Genomic DNA, 25,224 nt, shown 5'->3' on the forward strand with positions numbered 1-25,224 from the left:
GCATCCAGTAGGTCACTGCTGTGTGACAGAGTGACAGAGGCCTGTGCAGCACCCAGCAGGTCACTGCTGTGTGACAGAGGGCTCTGCAGCACCCAGCAGGTCACTGCTGTGTGACATCCCTCAGCTGGCCTGGCATTTCCTCTCTTACCTGCACTAAGGCCGTCACGCCAGCTCCAATGCTGATGGAAGGTGCTCTTGAACAATCTGAAATACACAAGACTTCGTGGCACGAGTGAAAGCAGGTCCTGGTTGACCCTGTGGAGTTTGAGACACCATTATCTCCTGCCCTTGCCCTCAGCCCCAGATAACATGAACTAGCACAATTTATCTCACAACTCAAGGCACCAAAGTCTGGAAGCTGCAGGCCCTCATCGCTGGCACAGGGGATCGTGTTTCTCTGGAGATCAGCACACCTTGTAGCTGTGGAGGGTGCTCCTCTGAGTTTTTGGCGACTCTGGCTTTGGGACTTCTACAGGATCCAGGTTTTTCATTCCAGTATTCCAGCTCACAAGACTGTATTACTTTTCAGTCACTTCCTAACTGCCTTTTATCAGGAAATATTACAGGCAAGACATGCCCTCAACAAGATACAGCCAACAGCAACTAACAGGAACTTCAGAGATTCCATGATTCAGCCACACCTTATCCATGAGCAGTGCAAGAATAACCCTTTTACCAACCTTTCTGGGTAACTGCCAACAAGCAAAAGAAGTAAAAAACCAGGAAATTGGGGGCAATCACTTCTGCACCATCAAAACTCAATGACACTACAGTGGAGAGCAAGCAACTCTAGTCTGTTTTTTTAAAGACAGCTCAGCTCACATTCCTCCCAGCACCACTGCAATAACCATTTAAGCTGTATCCCGCAGCCAGATGCTGCAGCCTGGCAGGGTGTGGAGGAATCCTGGCTGGGACACATCTGAGAAGAGTCCCAGAGAAGCTCACAGCCTCCCTGGCCCGCACACACACACACCCCCCAAGGTGAGAGAAACCACCAAAGTCAAACGCTTGAAAGCACATGGTGCTGTGCTGCTGCAGCTTGCCACTGTCCCTGGCCAGGTCAGCAACGATGCTCTTACAATCTTTTCTGGGAGTGAGGGGTGCCAGGGCTCTACAGCCACCTGCATGCAAGAGAATTAGGGACATGGATAAATGCTGCAGACATCAGTAGTTTATTGGCATGTTTAGTCAAAACACATTCAGAATGGAAACTTAAAAGTAAAAATACTTTCCACCTGCAACAATGAAACTAGAATCTACTAGCATATAATGCTCGACAAGTTACAGCAATAAAGATGGTAATCCACTGTCTCGAATACCTACTAAAGTCAAGATGGTCAGCCAAGTTTGTTGAAGTAGAACCGTAATGACAAAATACTCCCACCATTCACAAATCAGCGACTAACATTTATGGTCAGTGAATCCCTTCCTTTGCTCTAAGAGGTACATTTACTATTGAGAGGGTCAAGAACACGTAAGAGTCCACAATACAGCAGGTGAGCTATCACCATGTAAACTTCTCTGGATGATGTTCCAAGGGTTCGTGTCACTCAAACAAGAAGCAAGCCAAAAAGCAGAATGGCTCAGGAGCTTTTTTTACTACTCCGTTTCTGTTGTCAATTATTTCCAGTGCCATTTGCCATACAAATGAATTGTATGGTTAGGTGGCAGTAGAACACCACAGCATTACAGAAGGAAAAAAGAACCTTCAGGCTACACAAACCACACTGGTGACAAACTGCTAACTGATGACAGCAATTTGTCCGAGGGCTTCAAACCTAAGGAGTGGAGTTGTGTGGCAAGCAGTTCAAGTACTACAGATTTCCAGGTAACAGCTGAAATGGCAAGACCTTCAACAAAAAACCTGAAATATGAAAATGCCAGTTGCTAGAAATGTGTCCCAGAAAAGAAAGTGTATGAAAGTAGTGCAAGACTTACCATGGAACACAGAAGAACTCAAGTCTGGGAGAGAACAGACACAGATGCCTCTTCCCCTTGCCTAGCATATCAGAAAAGATGAGCAAAATCTTCCACATTACTCCAAACCAGCAAATGATTGCATAATCCAGAGCCAGACTGCCAGGATGTCCTCCCTGCTTTTGCTGAAATTGCCTTTCTTCTTTAGCTTGAAGCCTTCCACATTCAGCAGCAGCTGTTGGTGGTCCCACCTTTGCCCGGCCGCACGCACAGGCACCCCTTTGCTCTGAGCCCGGAGCCGTGGCTCAGCACAGGGCCCGCACTGGGCCTGCCCGCACTGCCTGCTGCAGCGGCAGCTTGTGGGAACGTGGGACATCAGCCACCAACACCTCTCCACAGACAACCCACCGGTCACACTGCGCAAGAGCATGCCTCCTTTCTATCCATAGGGCCAGAGCCACGTCAGTGTCAACATCAGCTGAGAGTTATGTGCAAAATGAGTACAAGTTTTTTAAAAAGTGCAACTGGAAAATGCAAGAACGTAAGAGCTGCTGTTTAGTTCTCTGAAAATTGCAGTATCCCCGTTTGATAAGCTCACCCTCACAAAGGATGCTTAGGTCTACCCATTATGAGTTGGCCAGAAGCGTCCACCATTCTCAACTGACTTCTGAAATTCAGGTCCAAGAGAGATTAGAACTCCACTTGCTTTAACTCTGACACTGATTAAAGAAAAGAGACAACCTGGAGACTACTCGGATGCCTTCATCCTCCCTTCCCCCCCACTGCAAAAAAAAACAGGCAAACTTGTTAATTGAAGAGCAAGGTGGATGATCACTTTAGCAACGTTTACTCATTGAAAGATACTGCAATTTTTTTAATACAATTTTCCAATTATTTAAATGCTTTGCAGCTGCTTGGCTTTGCAGCACAGTACTTCATACACTATACTGTACAAAATCACCAGCAAGACTGGAATGATGTATTCATAGAAGGCACCATCATGCTTATTACATTACCAGAGAACTCAAATACAGTCAAGACAAGTTTCACTGTACAACGCTTCTCGAAGGGGGAAGGGGAAGGAGGTGTGTTGAGCAGCCATCCCTGCACTGAAGAGGGGCAGATAGAAAAATCTGATGTGAGCTATCAAACTTGTTGCACACTCAGGGCTACGACTTGGAAACTCTGGGTTCTGGTTACAGCTAACTGGATTCCTTCTGGAACAAAGGTGTAGTCTTATTAAGGTTTGTGTGTGTACAGAGGTTGGTCACAGCAAGCAGAGCAGATGCCCGCATCGTTCCCCAAGCTATTCTGTCTGAGTAAGAGGATGAAGGTTTTCCCTCCGATGCCTCCTGCAGCTGTCAGTATAAATGAGTTCAGAGGACCCATTAGTGCATTTTGATGAGTGCGTAAACACGAGTTTGTTTGGAGCCGAGTGTTCTAAGAAGGAAAAAAAAAAGGCAAGCTTCTCCAATTGCACAAATTGCACTATTTGTGTTTCCAACAGTAGTAGGCAGAAACGGTAACACACAAAATGTGCAGCAGAGGGTTTTTGACTGAAAGGACCTGAATTCTACTGGGCATGTCCTTTAGTTCAACTTCTGTTGCAGATAGTTAACCGGTCTTTTCTTTTGTTTCTTTTTCTTTTTTCTTTATTTTTTAGTCTTCAATTCTCCACGTATACATTTATAAATTAAGAGTGTGACTCCTGTTGTGAAACTGGGGAAAAAATGTCCACCTCAATTTAAACTGGAAACCAAAGGATGTTTTCACATCAAAGAAACGATCAGAAGGGCTGTGTCACATTCCAAAGCTAAAAAAAAAATTAACAAGAATGCAAACACGATGGGTAATGTACCACTGCCAAGACTGTCTGCCCACAGTGGAGACTTCAGCGACGCTGTCCAGTGAAACGGCCTTCCATCTGCCCGGTTCCTCGTCCAGAGCCAAGTTTCTGTGCCATGCCACCCCGTGGAGGAGGTCCTCTTCCGTCCCGGTCCCGCATCATGCCGCCGCCCACTATCCCGCGGGGCCCCCCCGGGCCTCTCTCATTGCGGCGGAGATCCCTGCGCTCGTCGCCGCCACCGCGTGTCTCCCGCTCGCGAGCGGCTCTGGTTTTTTTCTCTTCCACGTTCAGGCGCACCTCCCCGCGGAACATTATGGGCTTGTGGGGAAAAGCGATCAGGCAACACGTTAGTCACCATGGCACTAAGCCCTTTCCATGCAAGGCACACGAACGCTCTGCACTGGCTGTGGGCACCAGCCTTCCTGCACGTGCATGCCCAACACGAACATGACCTGTTAGGGGTTCCCTGCAGCATGCAGCCTTAGCCCTGTGGAATGCCATTCTTACATTCACTCGGGCAGGCAAGGAATTAAAGTGCTTGTCTCAAGCAGAAGCAGCGTTGTCTTTAGCCTCTTCACTGCCAGCTTCAGTCTTTCCACTTCAGGGTCCAAGCTCCTGAAGAATTGCTCTACTACGTCTGACTCCTACACCATAGAAATGAAAACTGCTGCTTTCTCCCCTCCAGCTCCTCAAAGCAAAACTGCAAGTAACCCTGCTCCCTCCTCTCAACCCCAGGGTGCAGAATTCAGAGATCCATGTGATGCTCTTTGAAAGGTAACCTGTTCCCCTTTCAGCTAAAGGTTCTCTAAAAGTAAGTTCTGAGCTCTGTGTGGAGCACTTGTGGAGAGGTAAAAACCCCAAATTCCACATGGTGCAGCTTGAGGAACACTGGCAAAGCTTTTAAAGCTACACAGCACTCCTGACAGAATGGCTATGCCAAAACTGTTTTTCTTTGAGCTGTTTTTGAATGCCAGAGCCAATGGCAATGCAAACTAGGATGGCCCACAATACTTGTTTAGGTTTAAGCCTTTTGGTCCATCCCTGGAAGGGGATACTCAGTACCCAATGCCAATACTTACTTTTGCAACTAAAATTCGCTGGACCGGCTCAGAATCGTCAAACACCACAAAACCAAAATTAGGCAGTTTTCCTCCCACTCCCTTAGTATTTATGCGAAGTTCTACCACATTTCCAAAGCCTGGAGAAACACAAGGGAATAGACACTTTATGAAAACCCACAGTGTCAGCTCTACCCTCTGCTCGTTCCAGACATCTGTAGTGTGGCACTATGTCAAAGCTTACTCATGTAGTCCAAATCAGTGTTACCTGACTTTTTAACCCAGTTTTCCATCTTAGTCCCCGCAGCTGGAATCACTACTTACTCATGAAGAACTCTTTCAGTTCACTCTCATCAATATCGTGTGGCAAGTTCCCAACAAAGAGCTGGTGGCTGTCTGGATAGCGAATTATCCGACGATTATCCGACTCGTTCTGCTCCATGTCTCCCCTTCCTACCGTCAACACAAAGAGGAAAGTAGAACCACTGAGGTTAAAAGATGTGTGTAAACCCCACATCTAGGGGCAGCAACAAGCATATTCCCTCCAGCCAGCCTGGACTCCAAATCATGCTCCCTCATTTCTGGTTGAAGGCAGCAGGCACAGGCAGTTCATGATCAGCCAGGCAGACACAGGTAAACACAAGGCCTCAGCAGACACCTCTCCTTCACCCTTCCCAAGCAGTCACACAAGCTCATCCATGTTACCTGGCCGAGGTCCTCGTGGTGGAAAACCTGGTCTTTCCCTGGGACGCTGCTCACGAACGCGAGGAGGTTGAGACTGAGCTTCAGGTTTAGTTTCCACTCTTGGCTAAAAGAGGAGAATGTGCATTATTTAACACTGGCCTGGTAAAAAAAAAAAAAAAACAAACCAACAAAAACCCCAAACTCACAAAACCCTCCACAACACAAGACATGGGTAAGTGGCATGCACAAAACAAACTCTGGAAGATAGACATCGGTGTCAATGTGTTTGGGAGTGGTTTTTTCACCTGTCTAAATTCCTCTGTACCAATCCAGGACTGCAGTGTTCATTTATCACTGTTAAAAGGTGCAAAGCAAACATCTCTCAATCAGAGCATCTCCCCAAAACACGGCTAAGGGGAATTTTCCATGTTTGACAGGGCATTGAGACCCCAACGTTCCATTATTTGCAAATCCCTCAGCCTGACTTAAATTCTAGAGGGCATAAAGCTTCCTCAAGCCAAGCTCAAACTTCATGGATTAGGAAGTAGTCCAAGATGAACACAAAGAGATGGACAAATCAAAGTTCTGTCCAAGTCCCCAAGGAATTATTTCCCTCCAGTGCAGAACAGCTGTATGAAAACTATCAAAAAGAAAGAGGAGAACAAAAGCCCCTGGAAGTATTTCCTGAAATGAGTTTCTACAGACTACCTCTTAGGATATGATTCACCTTTCCTGATGTCAGGACCATGATGCTCAAAGTACACCCTTCATATTCAGGTACTAGAACACCCATTCCCATTTTTTGCAAGCTAAAAATTTGCTTTATGAGAAATAGACAGAACAATAAAAATGTTTCTATGCAGACTACTGGTCACTGAAGCAATTCACAACATTTTTTAAATTCCATTTCTGTACAACAGTTAAGCAGCTGCTGGTTTGCTAAGTTCTTATCTCAGAAAAACAAAACTATCCTCAGGAGCACAAAAATACACAAGTAGCCTGCAAGTAAGATTGAACACAAGGTGAACAGCTATAGGCCCAGACTGCTGGGGAGAAGTAGTTTATATTAAACATCTCCCTTATTTTCCTTTAAGGACTCAGGACAACTGGCAGCTCCAGACAGAGCACTTCCCAGGGGAAAAAAACCTGGATTTCACATGCAACATGCAAGTGTTACACACCCAACAAATGTCTTAGCCCTCCTGTCACTTGTGCTCCATGCAGCTAGGCATTAGTCTGTCCTTACAACACTTCTAAGATCACTTTTTAAGAACAAGCTTGGAAAATCAGTCTTCCTGTTAAATCTTACTCCTTTCTATTTTGTGAGTCACTGGAGCTCCTCCGCCATCTTTCACTCACATATCTTGAGAACATCATAAATTACACCTCAAGAGCAAAACTTGATACCTTCAGACCCCCTTTTCTTGGATACTCATGGCTATCAGGCTTAAACTCCTGCTAAGTCACTGATGTCCTGCTGTTAAATCCCAAGTATAACAGCGACCTTGAACCTGCCTGCTTGGTGTGTCACTGATCTTCTCAGCCAGCACACAAACAGCTGATCTCTCTGGTTGTTTTCTGAGGAGTCCCATCCTTTTCCATAGAAAAAGGCTGCCTCAGTGCCTCAAGAGGAAAGCCCTTGTACAGAACTCTGCTCCCCAAAACACTGCCACAACCGGCAGCACCACAAGACTCCAGATCAGGGCTGCCATTTGCAGCCCAAGCAGCAGCTCGTTGCAACTTACATCTTCCAGCATGTCCCAGCAAGCAGAGTGGATGGAAGGACACTGAGTAAGGGGTTCAATAAATCCCAATTACCGCAGGAGCCAAGAATGCCACAAACCTCAGCCTAGCAGAGCTTTGACAGCCATTAAAGAAAAGGTGGCACTGTCTCTTCTCTTCAGGAGCTCACATGGGGAGGGAAAGGGACTCTCCCCAAAAGACAAGAATCAGGCCCTGCCTACCCCTGCCTCTCTACAGGCCTATGACAAACAATGCAGTAATAAAAATGGGAAGTAAAAGTAACTGAAAATGCTGAAAATAAGGAAAAGTCCTAGTTTATCAACGTAGGCAGGCTGATTTCTAATCATCTACAATTAGAAAAAGAGCAAAAAATGCTGACCTGTTTCCCTCCACAGCTGTAAGGAAACAGCCCTGAACCAGTTTGTATCCAGAACAGCACATGTGCAGTCCTTTGAGGAGTTAACACTACAGGGGCTGTATTTTTAACTTAATAGTGGGGACGGGGGGCGAAACTGGAATGATGCAGAGAAAAGAGTGAGCAGAGCAGTTATTTCTCTGTAACATCATTGACATCAGCTACAACAGCCTCTCAAAGGAGCCACTCACCCACCCACCAGGGCATCTTCTGTCCTTGTTTACATGCACAGTGTCTGGCACTAATGGATCCCTGAAAATAGGAAAAAGCTGCTACTGATTTGCAGCTCCTTGTTCAGGTGCCTTTTCTACCCAACTTCTACACACTGTGTCTAAAATACTTTCAAGAAAAGAAGCTCAGAACTGACTTAATTCCAGCTACAGAAGAGCTGAAATTCCTGCCATGTCAGTATTGTTCAGAAACTTCCACACACCATTACTTAAAACACAAAGTCAAAGATAAAGAAATCAAAAGGCACAAAGCACAACAAGCAACAGAGGCAACACAGAGGAGTTTAAGGGGACATCTATAAACTATCTCCTGCTCTCTTGGACAGATCACTTGAAATTATCTTTGCAGTCACATTACAAACATCCACCTTTTCTGTGGCAAATAAATTAAAACCAATTTTGGCTCTGTGTAAGGAAAATCTATCCTGCACTAGAAAACCCAGTTTTTACAGGTTAAATACCACCTAGGTATTCAAAGCTGATGAAGACAGACAGACTTCCCAAATCATTCCATAGCCTTTATTTGATGTCCTTGATAGTCCCAACAGACCAGAAGCAACACCACATAGGGTGTTGGGTTTTTTTGGTTAATTTTCTTTCATTTTTCTCTTTTTCTTCCCTGTTTCCTTTTTAACATGCATTTAAAGCATGAAGGCTAGTCCTAGACAGAGATCTCTCTGTTACCACAAAATTGAGAAGAAACCAGTGCAAGAGGAACAGCTGCAGCAACACAGCTATTCTACTGAAAATTGCAGCCTCACACAAAGGCTGGACAGGAGCAACTCAAGATACAGCACTCCAGCACACCCTGTCAATGCACGGGGTCAAGGACACATTTTCTGGTTTGAGCACTTTCATGCAGATGGAAGAAGCTGAATTGAGAGTCTCAGAAGGTCTCACACCACCTCGGCATGAGCAGGACATGAGCTTTCACTGGGTCAAACTCGCTCTCCTCTTTTCCCTCCTCACCCAGTCAACCTAGGAATGGGAAGATAGCATTGTCCAGGCAAGGAAATGAGAATCCTTCCATTCCTCACACAGTCATAAGTTGGTACAGGGTTCTGTGATAAGCTGATTATCCATAGATAATGAAATCCAGCATAGTACTGTGGATGTTAGCCTTACAAGGCAATCTTGCACCTCAGAAATGATGCACTCTCTTTTTACTGCTGGGCCATTTCCACCAATGCCCTTTTCAAACACACTTCAGAAAAGTAACATTTTGTGGGGAATTGGTGTTTCCCCTTTAAACCAAACCATTAAGTTAGGTAAAAAACCCCAGGAGTGATTTCCTGTTTCCACAAGGCCAGATTTTAACATTACCATCACCCAAAGTTCCACCAGTTACACGTTTGTGGCTTTACTTGTGACAAGGAGGTGAGTGCATTAACATGTAAGACACAATTAATTTGTGCAATTTAAGTCAAACAAGTTGATCTGTTAATTTAAAAAACTGAAGCAGTTTGCAGAAGTAATGAGACAATCCAAGGTGTTCACAGATGGGTTACCTGTGAGACTGGTGCTTTAACATGGGGTGGAATTCCAGAGGAAGAAACAGTACCACTAGGAGGCAGGTTTTTACTGGTCACTGAAGCCCAAGAGAAAGCCTGCAGGAAATGCAACAAACCTAGGCTACTAATCACGGCAAACCACTGACATTCCTACAGGGAAACTTGGCTGCTAAAAACACACTTTTGGTTCATATCTGACTATTAAATAATGGTTGTGCAAGCATACAATGGAGGTACAGAAGAGTCTGCTGTCCCAGCTGTCTGTGGATTCCAATGGCATGGAACAAGTGTGTACCGTGCCCACTGTCGCTACTTGAGTGAGCCCAGTGCCCTCAGCATTCCAAGAAAACTGCTTTCCATCATGTAACCAAACCTAGGGCTGAAAACCCTGTAGTATTCAGTGTCTTTTGCATGAAGAAAGGGAGCGGATGCCTGAAGTTACAATCAAAAATGGAGAAGAGAAAAAGGAGTGGAAAAAAAATATGGGAGACATGCTGGAGCTAGAAAAGGACCTGGCTCCAGCTCTCCCTGGCTGCTCCCAGCACTCTGCAAGCCCGCAGGGTTTTAACCACGCCAGAGACCAGAGGATGCACCGTGTGCACTCTGGTTTCTAAGATTAGGCATCCTGCCTCCAGGAGACACTCAGTGCCCCCACATTGGTTTTGAACCTAGGCTGCAGCAGTTCTACAAGCATCAGTGTGTTCCATGTATTTTCAAGGAAAGAGCAGCGGTTCCCATTGTATGAGATTTTTGGCAGTGGTAGCCACAGGTGTTTTCTTAACATGTTAACTGCACAATTAAAAATATCTACACATGCATATACCCACACACACACTTTACAAGAAGAGCTTAAAATCTACTATAGGTGATGAGCAGCACTTAAAAATAACATTTCTATTTTAGTGAAACTTCACATTTTTACAAGTTCAAAGGTCAAGCCTAGTTGCTCATACAGCATGACACTAAAGAGAGGTACCAGTTTAGGCACCCAAAAAGGCAAAGTTTAAAGGCCAATCCAGTTTCCGTCTGCACTTAGTAGCACAGATGTGACCTGTAACTAACCTTTGGTGGTTCTTGCGGTAACGAAACAGGTTCTACAGGAGGTGGAGATGGAGATTTCTCTTCTAGTTCCTCAAGGGTCTTTTCTTCCACTTCAGCTTTCAGCTCCTCAGCTTTTGTTTCAGATTCCAATTCTGGCTCAGGTTCATGAGAAGATTCTTCCAGTGCCTCCTCTATCCCATTGCTACAATAGCCAAATGCATTTGATGAGCTAGCTTATCAATTGCTTTGCATTTTGTCACATTTTGTAAGTGTGCTATGGCAACAGCCCTGCTATGAAAAAGATCACTGTGTCTCCATTTGCTACAACGGGGTCTGTACGTATACAATACAGAGGGAAGTGAAGCTGTACTCCCCTGCTGGGTAAAAAACCAGATTTTACTTCTGCTGAAGCAAAGACATTTCTACAGTTCTCTGCAGAGAATCACACAGCCTTTTAACCCTGGAGAAGAGGTGCTCAACTCAAGCATTGCTGCTTCTAAAAGAACACGAACACAGTGAGGACCAATGGACAATTAAGCTACACACATAACCAAAGCCAATTCTGGAATGAAACCTACTGTTTCTTTAACAAACTGCTACACAGCTTCCTTACCAAAGCAGCTGTGAGTCCCATTTACAGAAAATCATAGGCAACTTCTGTGCTCTGTGTGGTTGAAAGGTAGGGGATCTGAACATCTCCTCTCTCCAGCCACCCAGAATGCTACCTTACCTCCAGTCACCTCTGTCTATGCAGCTCCTGCTGCAGGCCACCACACGCCCAAGTGACTCTATGATGATCAATGCCTTTACAGCCCCTTTCCAAATGACACAGTAACCCCAAAACAAGACCTGACTTTGTGCTCTAAGGCATCCAAAACTTACTGCATTATCCTGAGCAAGCCCCTGCCAGAATCCCACCCCTTTTCCATCAGGTTTCTCATGAGAAGCATTATGTAACTTGTGTTTAGTATTACCACTGATGCACTCGGCAGGTATTGTCTAGTGATGTCATACATGTTTTTTTAACAGGGGAACCAGAAAGTCAGTTCTGGCCATCATTACACCACTCCTATGTTTCATAAAAAGCACAGGGTTTGGTGATGTTTGTTTCTTTGTATTTGTGGGGGGTTATTTGGTTGTTTTTTTGTATTTTTCTTACAAAATCATAAATATATTTTTTTCTTTGATCTGGCTTAGATTTGCAGACACTCAGGACAAAGACCTATTTTTCCAAGAAAGATGAATAGCAGGCTCTCAAAAAGTACATCTTTCTCTCAGCTCCAAGTGATCCCCAAATTTGAGTAAGATATCGAGATATCCCTGCTCAGTGCAAGGGGTTGGACTAGATGACCTTTAAAAGGTCCCTTCCAACTCAAACTAGTCTGTGTTTCATCAACCATCCTTCTGTTAATGTACCTGTGACCTAAGTCACATCATTCCAAACCTTCTGTTCCAAGCTTGGATTACAAAGATTCCATTAAGTGTGTATATACATGGGGGTGGCTCCCTTTTCATCTCACTTTTGAGACCAGAAGTGAAAATAACTAACAAACATTAAAGAATACCCCATTTCTTCTCTTCAATAAAGAAGGAATGCTATGTTATGTAATGTTATAATGTAATGTTTATATTCAAAATAATGTAATGTTAACACAGATCCCTATCAAGCTAAGTGAATTTTCCTAAACTACCTGTTAAATCACATACAGAACCTAAAGCCAAAGCAATTCTGTCTGTGGTTTTTATTAAGAAAGCAACTCCATATAATAAAAAGGATTTCTTACGTTACAGGATGGTTTTCATAATAAGTACTGCTTGCATTCTCTTGCACAGGTTCAGGTGATGGTTGTCTTTCCTCCTGCTCTTCTTCCACCTCTTCCTCAGATTCTGACACAAAAAAACCAACTGGTCATCTCTTATGGATCTCCACATGTGTACACAAGTCACAGTTAAAATAAAAGCATATTAAGTTAGCAGCAATCAAAATAAAGCTCCACCAACAAAACATGGTAAAATGAGCTGCAAAAAAAAGAATGGAAGAGGCTGCCTCTCAGTCAAGAGGCTGGGCTGTTTATGATTTTCACAAAAAGAGGAAGCCAGAGACATATTACTGCTAAGAAGTTCAGGGAGGAGGTTTGGGGCTCTTTTAAAGCAGGTGCTTTTCATATGGTGGCAGTGAAAGAGAAGGATTGCACTATTACCTCATAAATCTCAGTGCCTCAGACTAAGAAGATGAACCTCAAATACAAGGATGATTGCCTAAAATGCTTTGTTCCACAGAAATGAGATGAACAAACTCCAGAAACCACCCAGTGAATACATGTATACATGTTCTTGCTACACTGTGATTTGCTCTGTCTCATTGAACAGAGGGGAAAAAGCCCAACTCAGGTACATTTCAGCCCTCAAGCAGCAATGAATTACTGAGTGTGAGGATGACATGAAAATGAACTATGTGTCATATCTGAAAACCAGTAAAGACTTTTCTTCAAATTACACACAAATTTGACTGATCACAGAACACAAGTGTGCCTGCTGCAGCTATGGCAGCAGAAGTCCTGCTGCTCACTGCTTCCATTCTCTGTCAAGCCTCACCCTCTGTGAGCCAGTTCAGCCCTTCAGGGATCACAGCACTACTACAGGACCTTCATTTTCTAGAACATTTTAGACCACAGAGCTTCAGTAACAACACCTCTGTGCCCCACAGCAGGCAACACAGTTTGCATTCCAACATCTCTACAAACACATCTGGCAGCTCTGCACACAGAGAGAGGAACAAGAATGACACAAACCCTACACACGAGTCCTTCTCACCTTCATCAAGTTCTCCTTCTGAATCCCCAAATACTTCATCTTCATACCTGAAGATATCATTATGGACATAGAACTTGTTTGGAACAGATCCCTGTAAAAGAGGAACATGCAGCAGTTAGCATATATGGCATATCAGCAGACAACCCAAGGATGGACCACAGACCTAAGTTTCGGGGTACACACTGACATTATGCAATAGGACTATGCCACTGAAGTTATTTTCTGAGTTATTTTCTTTTGCTAAGTCACAGCAATCATAGATTTTAACTAAGTGTACAGCCCCTGAGTTTCATTGAGGAATTTCAATTGTCTCTACTACAAAAACTTCACAATGAAAACCCTGAACTTCCACAGGGTGGCCGTATGCTTACGGCACTGTGCAGGGAAACAATGAAGAAATTCAACATGAACCTAAAACATTAATCTCCAACCACACATTAGTTTGTGATGCAGCAGGGGGAAAGAAGTAGAAAGAACACAAGACACCTTCTACCTGTACACAGCTTTGCTCTCACCAAGAGCTAAATGTGAGCAGTAACTTGTGCATCCCATACTCCCCTTTGCCATTAGACTTGAAACTACACAACTACAGCAGAGATTTGATCTACAGAGTTGAATCTTGTTTTTCAAAAAAATTATTTGTGCCAATGGCAGCTCCCAAATGCAAGCTTCAATTTTCTTTGTATTACTGCTGTAACACTTAAAGTCCAAGGAAATAAAACAGCTCAGGATGGGTCCAATACACTGGTTTCTCTGCACTCACACTCTGTGATGCATTTAATGATACTCTCCAGACCAAGTTTGAAAGCCAGATCCTATTTTTTTTTTAGATCCAGATCCTATTTATTTTTTAAAGCCTATCCTGTTTTTTGTCCCAGTATGACAAATGGTAGCTACAGGTGAGGTCAGTTTTTTTCCACCATTATCTGAAGTGTGACACAATCTCACATATCCTTACTTCTGGAGCAAGCACAAAAGTCTGCATGAACTTCCTCATGGGCTGCCCGTTGTTGGACAGCTCTCCCATGACCTGCACGACCACCCCATCGCTCAGAGTGGCGTGGGCATCCACGTGACGGATCTTGGTGTGGCACTCACTGAACTGCAGGGACATCACCTTCTTGTGGATCTCCTACAAACAGACAGACACATTTCAGCTGCACTGAATTCTGTACAGAGCTTTACACCTTCTACCTCCCTGAGTCTCAACTAAGCCCAAAAGAGCACTCCCCTGAGGCTCAAAAGATACATACAGGAATCAAGAAGTGTCTTTCACTGAGAACAGTCTTCCTGAGCTCTCTTAACTTCAAATCTGAACTTTTTCACTAGGATTCAACTATTTCTCAGAGTAGTCAAACCATTCATTTCTTCACATAGTTATGTTCCACTTCAACAAAACTCTGCTCCCACAAGAATATCATGAAACTCACAAAGATCAGTCCTTTCCTGAGGAACTACTTCTAACTGAAACAAGATACATTTGTAGCCCAAATCTATCAGGACCTCTCAATTTTGTTTCCCATTCTAAAGAATCAAACACAACTGCCACTGAAGGCAGAAATAAGCAAACAAAACCCCTCAAGCTAATAAATTCCTATCTGTCTCTGAACAGGAAGCAGTATCACAATCCATTACTCACCAGTCAAAGCCACTGGTGAAGAAAAAACCTTGTTTATCCTGAACATTAACAAGGATTACAGGACAAATTTTAATACTCACAGCTTGACCATACACTGCTTCTTGTGGTTTCCCACTGGCATCCAGTCCTCCATGAACATAAGAAGAATTCCTGCCATAAAACCTGCAAGCAAAGAGATGTAAAAATCACAGAAGTGAAAAGATAGAACCAAATCCAAAAAGAATTTTAGCCAAAAGTTGTAGAGCTCAGTGCTTCACAAATTTCACAGACTCAAAAGGCTCCAAGAATACCAGAACAAACAAACTTAATATTCAGCAGTGCAGTGTGCCCGAGGTGTAGCAGCAAACTCCTACATCAACCTCAACCTTTGGCTTGCTTCCTTTAAGGAAGGTGGCCACTTTGGCTGGAAGGTTCCTCACCCTCAGAACCCCCTGCCTCGGACAGAGGCATCAGCCCAGCGAGGTACCGAATGCTATTCTCTGCACAGCCTTGGCCAGCACTGAGAGAGCGGCTTTGATATTTAACTATGGACACTCACTGCCAGTATTTTTCATACATTTCAGAGATCCTTTGGCACTTTCATTCCATTTCCACATTTTGAGCCTACAATAGTTTGATTTGATTTGGATTGTTACTGTCAGCTTATAAAGCAGGTGACAAAGGTTTTACATTTTCAGTACATTGATATTAATAGAAAGAAACATTGTATCACCCTGTGTTTTTATTTAGGAGCATGCTCTGCCTTGGGGGTGGTAGCCATGAGGTACAGATGCTAATATGCACCTTTATTATCCACCCTTGTATGGCATACATGAAATGAAGTTGTCATGAAGTACTTGGATGAACTCAGTGTCACACAAGAGTGGCAACAATGGTTTATTCTACTGAACTTAGAAACTCTTTTTAGTTCTACTATTGTGGACATAAAAGCCCAAGACTTTTACTCCCTTGACTATGTCCAGGAAAGATTCTGGGAAATACTAGATTGTTTTCCACAATCATGACTTTGAGCATGGTCCAGCACTTCCTAACAGCAAGGAAACACAGAAACTTAGCTGAAGCAGAGCACAAGCAGATAGGAAAACATCTTTCCTCTAAAAGATTTCCCTCTAAATTCCAAAGCAATCTCTCTGAAAGTCAGCAGTTCTTACCAAGGGCCTTCACAGGGGACCAAGACTTTTAACTTGTTTTTAAGGAACTGCTCAAAGTCTCTGGGTGGCAGAGCCCCCAATTAAATGGAATTAAAGACTTTTGGTTAAGGGGCCAGAAAAGCCTTACAAATTCAACTGAAATGCAACAGGCATTCAACCACTTTGAGTAACACCCCTTTAGAGGGCAAACTGATCTCTGCTGCTCCTGAGGCCTGGGCAAGCTTTAGATAATGACCAGCAATGGGATCCTCTGTGCTCTTCTCAAGCTTTTAGTAGGATGAAACAGTAACACTTGTTGTCCTAACTCCCTCACTGCTGCAAAGAGCATCAAGCACCAGGACACCAGGGAAACCCAAATCTTTCTGTGGCAGAGAGCAAGCTGCTGTTGAGACTAACAGCAAGATAAAGAGGAAGCATAAGACGCCCTCCCTGGAGAATATCACTCAGAAGAAAGGTGCAGCCAAAGAACACAAAGGCAAATATTCACATCTGAGGCTGACCGGAAGAAAGGGGCAGTGGTGGCAGAGACTGCAAGGGGCTAGAAAACATCTCATACAAGCAGCTCCAGAACTGAGTAAGATTAAACCAAACCAAATCAAAACCTCTTGGACTCTTCTCTGCAGAGGTAGTTAAGAGAAATTCCACAGGTGCTGTTGTGAGTGACATTTGTGCCACCTCTCAAGTGGACAGAGAATGTCCCTGAGCAGAGAGTAACACCTGCACCAGGGCAGATGCTCAAGAGTATCTATCCAGTCTCCACAGGTATCTCTGCCATCTGTCCACATTACCATTTTATCGCTTTAGAAGCAGCACACTTTTCCACAAAAGAAATATCTTGATAACATGCCATACATGCACATGATCTGACTTGATTCTAGAGCCTAGGGAGTTAGCAGTAAGATGAAAGAGTTTTCCAACATCCCAGAAGTTAGCCAGGTTCCTTTTCTCCCATACTCAGAAACAAATGTCTGATTCACATCAAACAGGACACGCTTTTGTTCCCACACATTATCACTTGGTGGGTGCAAGGGTTACCTGTGCAAGAAGTCAGGAGCTTTGTTTAGCAGGGTGTAGTACTGTCTCACAAACTCCCGCCCTACGAGCAGGGGACTTGGCTTCTCCATCACCATTTCTTTGGTACTCAGTGTCAAACGCTGTAAGTGAAAATATTCATGTTACTTGGAAAGCACCCCCATGAATCACAACTTCCCCATAAAAGGATAAACATTGTGATATTAGGATTGAAACAAGTATGCATACAGGGCCTTAATTCACTAGAAAATACTCAACCAATTCAGGACACCCTCTCCCACCTCTTTTGGGTAAATAAGAAAATTTCAGTCTATTCATGTATTACCTTGATGAAAAGGGAACAATGGGTACAAAGTCCCTTACAGAACAGGCGCTTTGAAAAACATAAAAAACCACCCTGAAATGAACAAACAAAAACCCTGTTAAAAATCTCCTGCACCATTTACTTATCCCTTTGGCTGATGAATGTTTTAAAAGCCCAGTTCAACAGCCCTGCAAAGCAAACAGGAACACACTTTCTTGAGGCAGCTGGTACCTCTGCTTCAAAAGGTTACTGTCACATCTGTAAGATGAAGACAGAGTACCAATATGAAGTAACCATGTGGGCTGGACTCACCCTCCATGAAGACAGGGAAGGGAAACCTCAGAGATGACAAAGCCTTAGGTACTGGTTGTCCAACCTAACTGCATTTCACTTTTATCATAGCATCTCCTAAGTTGGAAAGGATTTCCAGGGGGTCACGGGCTTCCACCTGCTATGCTCCTACTTACGCATATTGTCCTACAGATCCATCCATGTCATAAAATAATCCTCAGTACTCTAAAACACTTTTTAATGGCTTGCCAGTATCCAACATGTTGCTTTTGCCAGCTCACTTAAGACTACCAGTGTCTGTGATCATGAAATTCCCTCCAGTTCTCACACAGATGCTTAATCTACTTTCTCTCTCCAAAAATTACTGTGTATGCAAGGAAACAGGCAAAGAAGTCCAAGTCAAAAATCCGAGTTTCCAACTTGGGAGATAATCCTAGAATAAGATTTTTGCCTTTTAACCAAAATAACCTTGACCCATCAATCTGAACCAAGGGCCAATCAAAAGACTTTGCAATTACAGGCACACAGCACACAAAGCACATGAAGTGAAACTTGGGAGATGAACCTCAGCTTGAGAAGGGCCTCTAATAAAGGCAGAACACACACAGGAACAATGCCATGAACATGTCAGATCCTGCATCATAACTGAACTCCGAAGAAAAAAGCCCACATCCTTGGCTCCAATAGTTTACACTTCATGGACAACCCAAATTACCTCAAGCCAGTCATCCAAGCCACAAGACAATACCAAGAAATGCCCCCAAATACAGTTAGTCAGGAATCACACCTGAAACAACAGTCTCAAAAACATGCAGGTAATGCAGAAGGCAAGGCCTGAAACACAAGTCTTGAACCTCCAGATGACAGGGTTATCCAAAATCCTATCATAATAGAGGGGTTTTAAACAAACCCTTTGATATAAGTCACCAAGACTCCGGAACACAGTATTGGTTTTGCCTCACAGCTAGCCCCAGAGGAAGTAATTATGCTAAATGAGACACAAAACCAAATGTCCAAATACTACGGGACATCAAAGATTTGAGCCCTGTGCATGGATACAAATCCCTTACAGAACGGGTGTTTTGAAAACATAAAAAACCACCCTGAAATGAACTTACAAAAACAGTGCAGTTTTGTTTTTTTTTTTCCCAAAGCAGGAGTAAAGGAAAGAAAACAAAATATGAATTCTAGGAATTCTACTTAGAAACCAGCCTTAAAAAACAAGGACATCTCCATTTCTACAGGTGAGACTATCCTTTTCTTTGTTCCCTTGCCTCACAGGCAGATGATGAACACAAAATTGGTGAGAGGATCTACACCCTGAGCACCTGGGAGAATACACAAAGATGGAGCCTCATCAGGATATTTTGAAGAACCTGTTAAAAAGCAGATGATGGCCACCACACATTCTTATGAATATAGCAAGAAGCAAAGCATACTTGCTAACAAATTTCTGGCATTCCTCAATGAAGACTGAAAATGTCTCTGGGTACAAAATAAAATAAAAATCTGTGACAAGCCATTACACTACAGGAGATCTGTATCCCACTACATCTTTGCTTCATTGGAAGCTGTCCTATTTCCTCGCCCAGCACCTCTTCCACATTTCACGTGACAGCACCATGGTACTTGACACACATGACACCATCACATAATTTTAGACGATGTCTCAGTACAATCCTTCACTGGTCTCAGTGTTATTTCCTTTCACTATTTCCTGAAAGATCTCAATAGGGATAGCAGAGCCTTTAATGAACTGTTCAGGTCTCCCAGGTCACTAAAAGGCAGAGAAATAAAATCAGAGGCACTCCTTGCTAGCAACATGGGTGCCATGGAACCAGGTTTTCAAAAGATTAAAATCTCCACGTGTCCCATCTAGCACAGCACCTCCCTGAAGTCAAGGACCTGAGCCTCAGCAGGCCCAAGAGGTTTGGAGGGAAACACACCAGTGAAATTTAAGCCCAAAGTCAGGGCATGAGCATCAGCAATTTAAACAGGCCAGATTTACAAAGAACAGGATGTCCATGGATTACCAGGCACCAAGGGAAGTCCCATTGATATCAACACTCTATAAAAGCTCTACTTCCAGTTTCCACCAGCACACACTCAAGAGTCAGTGAACAACAAACTAAGAAGACTCTGAGTGCTCTTCTGAGCTGAATGTAATGAGCCACACTCTTAGATCAGCCCGAGCAGCCATTGAGAGATGGGAACTTATGGCTCAAGGCACTCACATCCACACTAGCCAGAAACAAAATGCTGCTCTTAGTCTGAGATCCCAGCACTGAGGTGGCACCCACCAAAAATCAAACACACTCATCTGCTGGCTCCTTTATGGTACAACTATCCTGTTAAAATAATCCCTGCACAATGGCCAAAAACCATAAGGCACCTGGACAGGGTAACAGGAACAGCCATGCAACTGCTGCTCAGCCACAGGCACTCCTACCTACATCCAGCTGACGTAATAACTCATGGACAAGATTTCATTTCCACTTTATGCACTACTTCTAATTCCTCTGTTAGCAGGAAGGCACACTGGATTTCCAGTGCTTTCCTCAACCAAGGAGAATCAGGAGCCACACAAAATATTTTGCAGTACACTCACAAGCTGAAAGGCACAATGCAACACGGAATCTATTTCTTCCCAAGGCTCAGAGGTGAGGAACCTGATTCCAAAACTAAAGAGCACAGATGCACATGCCAGTGAAGTACTCCTTGCAACTTCAGCTAGTGTGGTGTGACTCAAGTTTATAACAGTAACTTCAGCCTACAGGCAGGATTTCTTTCAGGAGAACAAAAACAATGAGAGAACTGGCACAGAAAGGAATTATTTGCTCTGTGCAGGCAAAAATAAGCAAACAAACAAAAGCAGAAAAGATAATTTCCTCCAAAGAACAACTGCATAGTACTGAAATTCACCTAACACCTTCCAATGACCATGACAAATAAAGCAAGGAATCAGCCTTTGCAACAAGGCAAAACTGCTGAGGGCTAACGGGATGAGGTGCAGCCCACACAGAGACAATTGTGTTGAAGCACGTGAGAATCAACTACAATCATTTCTCAATCCACAGTCCAGTAAGAGCATGACAAATCATTCAACCTGTAATCATCTTTATGCACAAAACTTTATTAAGCTGTGTTTGCCTCTTGTTTAACTGAATGAAAAAAATAAAACAAGGAGAAACCAAACCCAAATCATCATCCATTAGTTTGCACTTGGGCAAAAGAAACAAAAAACAAACCAGAACAAAGCTGAACTGAATTTTGACAGTGGCTGAAGAAAGCATCACCTCAACTTGAACATAACCTCCATCAAGAGAAACTTCTAAGCTTTGCAAGGGAGCTGTGGGCTTCACCAGTTGTTTCAAAAAAACCTATTCGCAAATAAAATTTTGTCTTATTGGCAAGCCAACGTCATCCTCTGAACTAGTCATCCATACATCAATTTGTTCATAACTACAGGCACGCAGACATCAAGCTATCGTTTTATATAAATCAGCAACAGCACGGCTTGTTTGTACATCTATAAGCTTGCAACTCTTGTCCAAGTTGTTAATCAGGTTTGAATACACCACTTAAAACAAAAATAAATTTGAGAAAAATGTCCTTGCAGATCAGGAAGACGTTCCCCACACAGCGGGCACACTAAGCAAAGCCACAAGGGACTCAGTGCCACCTCACACACCTCTGGAGCTGAAGGACAACAGAAGGGAAGGGGACAGCAGCTTTCACAATCTTGGACACGTTTGTCCTAAAACCAGATTATCAGTTTTAATCTGCGTTTCTTACAAGTAGACAAGCAAAAAATAATGCCATGCAGGGCGCGCTTGCTCCTGCAATCCATAAGCGCACCTCCGAGAAACCATCGGTGCCACACCTGGAATAAAGCTGAAATTCCAAACTGATGGCCCAGCAGGCCCAAGGCTGGGCATCCCACACACAGCCCCGGCAGGTGCCCATGGACAGGCCAAGCAGCACAAACTGCAAGGGAAGAAACCTGCAAGGGCAATGAGAAGCCGCAGAGCACACCCCAGTATTGCCAGTACCATCCCTGTGCCGTGCTCTGCAAGTCAGCACTCAGAGCATCCTCCATCTGCAGCAAGGACCAGGAACCCTGTGTCATCTACCAGAGTCCCTTTACTTTATGATCTCCTTGAACTCTGTGCTGCATTCTGAACTAGCTGAGCTGAAGGCACAGCACGCAGCTCTTTCAAAACAAGCTCTCCTCAGAGGCTGCTTTAGTTTTGGTTTGTGCTTGGGGTTTTGGGAGGAGTTTAACAGACCCTGTGTCTTAGGCACACGGCTGCCATAGGGCACCATCCTCCGGGCAATTCAGCTGTGCAGTCCAAAAGGGCCAAGCCCCACCCAAAGAGCAATAACAACAGTGATCTGCTCTGGGGGAGCCTTTCCACCTCTGTGTCATCACCCAAGACCAGGCTCGGTGCCTTTCTCCCAGTGTCTCATCAGATACATCTATTAGTCTGACATACCCATCTTTTCATGCTACTTGAGTTGCAACACATTCTTTATTTGTTAAATGCTCTCAAAAGCAGTGGCATTCAGCACCACAACTACTACAGCAGTAGACTCAAATCCAACACTGTGCTTTAAGGTACGGTGGTTCTCACTGTATTTTCAGTGCTGTGAAATAATCTGAAGCATGAGAATAGATGCTTAATTTGAATTCTCAGTTCCATATTCCTTTACATTCAGAAACACTCATATTGACATCAGCAGTTACATGGTTGATGGACATTTGGTTTTCTCTTCAGTTAAAGCCAGTTTTCAGAGAAAAGATTTATGAAAAAATCACCAAATACAGATCATAATCTCACACAGCAACCCCACATCTGCCAAGCAGACGATTGTAAGAACACTTCCAAAGGCAAACCAAGATGATGTTTCTGACATCCAAGCAACCAGGGTTCACAAGAAGGAGGAATCCTTCAGAACGACAAGCTTTCTAGGGGAGGCATGGCCCTGTACCCACACCCACAATGGATGCAGAAATGCCTCCCACACGAGAAGTCAAAGCCGGAAGTAAAGCAACACCAGTTTGTCAGCAACCACTTCTCAGCTCCCAATCCAAGCTGACAAATCCTACACTCGCTTGCAGTGCTACAGTAACAGAGCCATGTTACATTCAGAAACTTGGGTACAGATTGATATCACTTCCCCTACTTCTCAACTCTTCCCAAGCACCTTGGGCATCTTTACACTTCTTTCTGCAGGAAAGCAGATAATTTGTGCACTCAGCCGAAGAACAGGAAAGCTTCCAGCACGGAAGGCCACAATAACAACGTCCATACAACTGACTAAGACTTTCTGGTTGAAATTAACAATAATGTCCTATGCTCTCCCCTTCCCTCCAGTGATAGTCCTTCTATGCAGTGGTACCTGGAACCAAGATCAAGATCCAGGCTCACCCAGCTACCCAAGGGATGTAAAAGATTTGGTGTGGAGATGCTGCTGGGCACCCACACTGCAACTGCAGTGACCTCCGAGGTGAAGGGTGGCAGAAGCCTGAGAACCCAATGAGCTCAACTCAGGTGACAAACGAGAGCAGCTCAGAAAAGATCTATTCAAGGTATCCAGCTCTGCAGAATAAAAGGAGCTCACAACAACTTCTGCAATATCACTCCATGTGCAAAGAGAGCAGCCCAGGTTACGGCTGACGAAAGGGGAAGCGCAGAAAGGTGAGGTCTGCAGAGCTGGGGCAGCCCTTCCAGCCAGGTTGCCACAGCTGTGCTAACTCGTAGGAGAGCAGAGGGGCCCGCTGAACCGAGGGTGGGGAGCTAAGGGAGCTTCAGCAGCACGACCGAGGCCGGCGCAGCAGCACCCTGCCTATGCCAAATCCCGCGTACCTCTGGAGGCCCCTGCACAGGGATCGATCCATGAAATGAGACAGGAAGCGGCACCCGCAGGGCCCAACATCACAGCCAGCATCGCGTAACGCGGGGCTTGGGGGCGCTTTTCCCCGGCCTCCCCGCGCCGCCCGGGGCGAGGCGGAAGAGCCGCCAAGGTGACGGCGAACAAAAGCCGCCTCCCCCCCGCTCCGAGCCGAGGCGGGAGCCAGCGGCCGGGGCGGGCAGCGAAGGGCAAAGCCGGGCCCCAGGGCGCTGCCCAGCGCAGCGCCTCAGCGCCGTTCCCGCCGCTGCTCTCAGCCCAGCGCGCGCCGCTCGCGCCGCTGCCCTCAGCCGCTCACACGCGGCTCCCCTCACGCGCCATTCCCGCCGCTGTCCTCAGCCCCTCACGCGCCGTTCCCGCCGCTGTCCTCAGCCCCTCACGCGCCGCTCCCTCAGGGCCGCTGAACGGCCGCCCCCGCCCCGCACACAAACACAGCCCGCGCCGGGGCCTACCCTGCCCCCCGCCCCCCACGCCGCTCACCTAAGGGACAAAAGTCTCGGTGCACGGGGCCAGGGCGCGTTTTCGCCCACGCCGCCGGGAGCTGCGTGGAGCCGGGCGCGGCGAGCGTGTCCCTCGGGCGGCGCGTCCCGCGGCGCGGGCAGCACAGGGCAAGCGGGGCGCGGCGGCGGTGTCACAGCCGGGCGGGCGGGGGAGGGCGGGCGACCGCGGCTCTCGTGCGTGCCTGCGTGCGCGCGCGCGCCTGCGCAGAGCCGGGAGGCGGGCGGGGTGGCCACGGGAAGGGCGGGGCGTCCTGCGGCGCTCTCCGCCAATCAGCAGCGCGCTGGCGCGATGACGTCAGGGGCTCGCGCGTATTTACCATGGCCGGGATGGAGGCGCCGTCCCAAGGTGTCTGAGCGGCTGCGGGAGCGGGGCAGCGGGCAGGGCCGGCTCCGCGCTTTGCTCCTGCCGTGCCTGTTCTCCTTCTCCTCGAGTGTCCGTCAGTTAGAACTTTACAGCTTCTCATGGAAATAGAAACGCTTCTGAGTTATGCTGGAATAGAGAACTATCCATGGTTGCAGGTTGAATACCAGGTAACTCCTTCACTGGGTGGCAGAATTTACCCCTTCGAGTATATTGCATCTCCAAGCGGACAGTTTGAGTGTGTCAGACATCGCTTTTGGAAGTAGCTCGCTTTGTTTCTTGGAGTTGTGTGTGTGAGGATGCAGATACTGAAATAAATTTTGGCTTGTGGAAGTAGCTGGTGTTGGTTGTTTCCTGTTTTTTTGCTAAGGATCAGAATCTTGTTATGCCGACTTGAACACGTCAGGTGAGTTCTGCTGTGTGTCTGCCCAGAATGGGCCTGGAATCGTCACTGTGGGGAAGGGGAGGAATCTTTCCTAACCTTTAAATATATTGACACCTTCAGTTTAGCAGGAAGACTTTTTTTCTTTTCTCTGCCTTGTTTTGCAGCTGGTGGGCAGTGAGGTGTAGGAGGATCTGGGCCTTTACAAGGGCTATTGTGAGTGAGCTCCAGCTGGGTTTTGTAGCACTGGCATGCTGCTGGGCAGGCAAGCAGTCAGGGATGCACAGCCCGGGAATGCATGACTGTGCTCAGCGAAGCTGGGGCTGTGTGGTGACTGCAGGCTGGAGTTTCCCTCCTGTGCATCAGGAAACTGCTGACATGGCTGTGGTTGC

At 45.4% G+C, this 25,224-nt stretch overlaps 1 protein-coding gene across 1 annotated transcript; it reads right to left on the bottom strand.

Moving 5' to 3' along the window:
- Positions 1-1,149: 1,149 nt before the first annotated feature.
- G3BP2 (G3BP stress granule assembly factor 2) lies at positions 1,150-24,248 on the bottom strand. The gene is made up of 12 exons (XM_036382022.2): positions 24,070-24,248; positions 17,085-17,203; positions 14,979-15,060; positions 14,218-14,391; positions 13,260-13,350; positions 12,230-12,332; positions 10,467-10,647; positions 9,402-9,500; positions 5,527-5,629; positions 5,146-5,274; positions 4,843-4,961; positions 1,150-4,081 (listed from the first exon to the last, which is right to left on the bottom strand). Exons 2-12 carry the CDS (start codon positions 17,177-17,179, stop codon positions 3,809-3,811), a joined length of 1,449 nt encoding a protein of 482 aa, XP_036237915.1. The 5' UTR covers positions 17,180-17,203; positions 24,070-24,248; the 3' UTR covers positions 1,150-3,808.
- Positions 24,249-25,224: the final 976 nt, after the last annotated feature.

Source organism: Molothrus ater, chromosome 4 (assembly GCF_012460135.2).
Source record: "Molothrus ater isolate BHLD 08-10-18 breed brown headed cowbird chromosome 4, BPBGC_Mater_1.1, whole genome shotgun sequence".
Lineage (NCBI taxonomy): Eukaryota > Metazoa > Chordata > Aves > Passeriformes > Icteridae > Molothrus > Molothrus ater.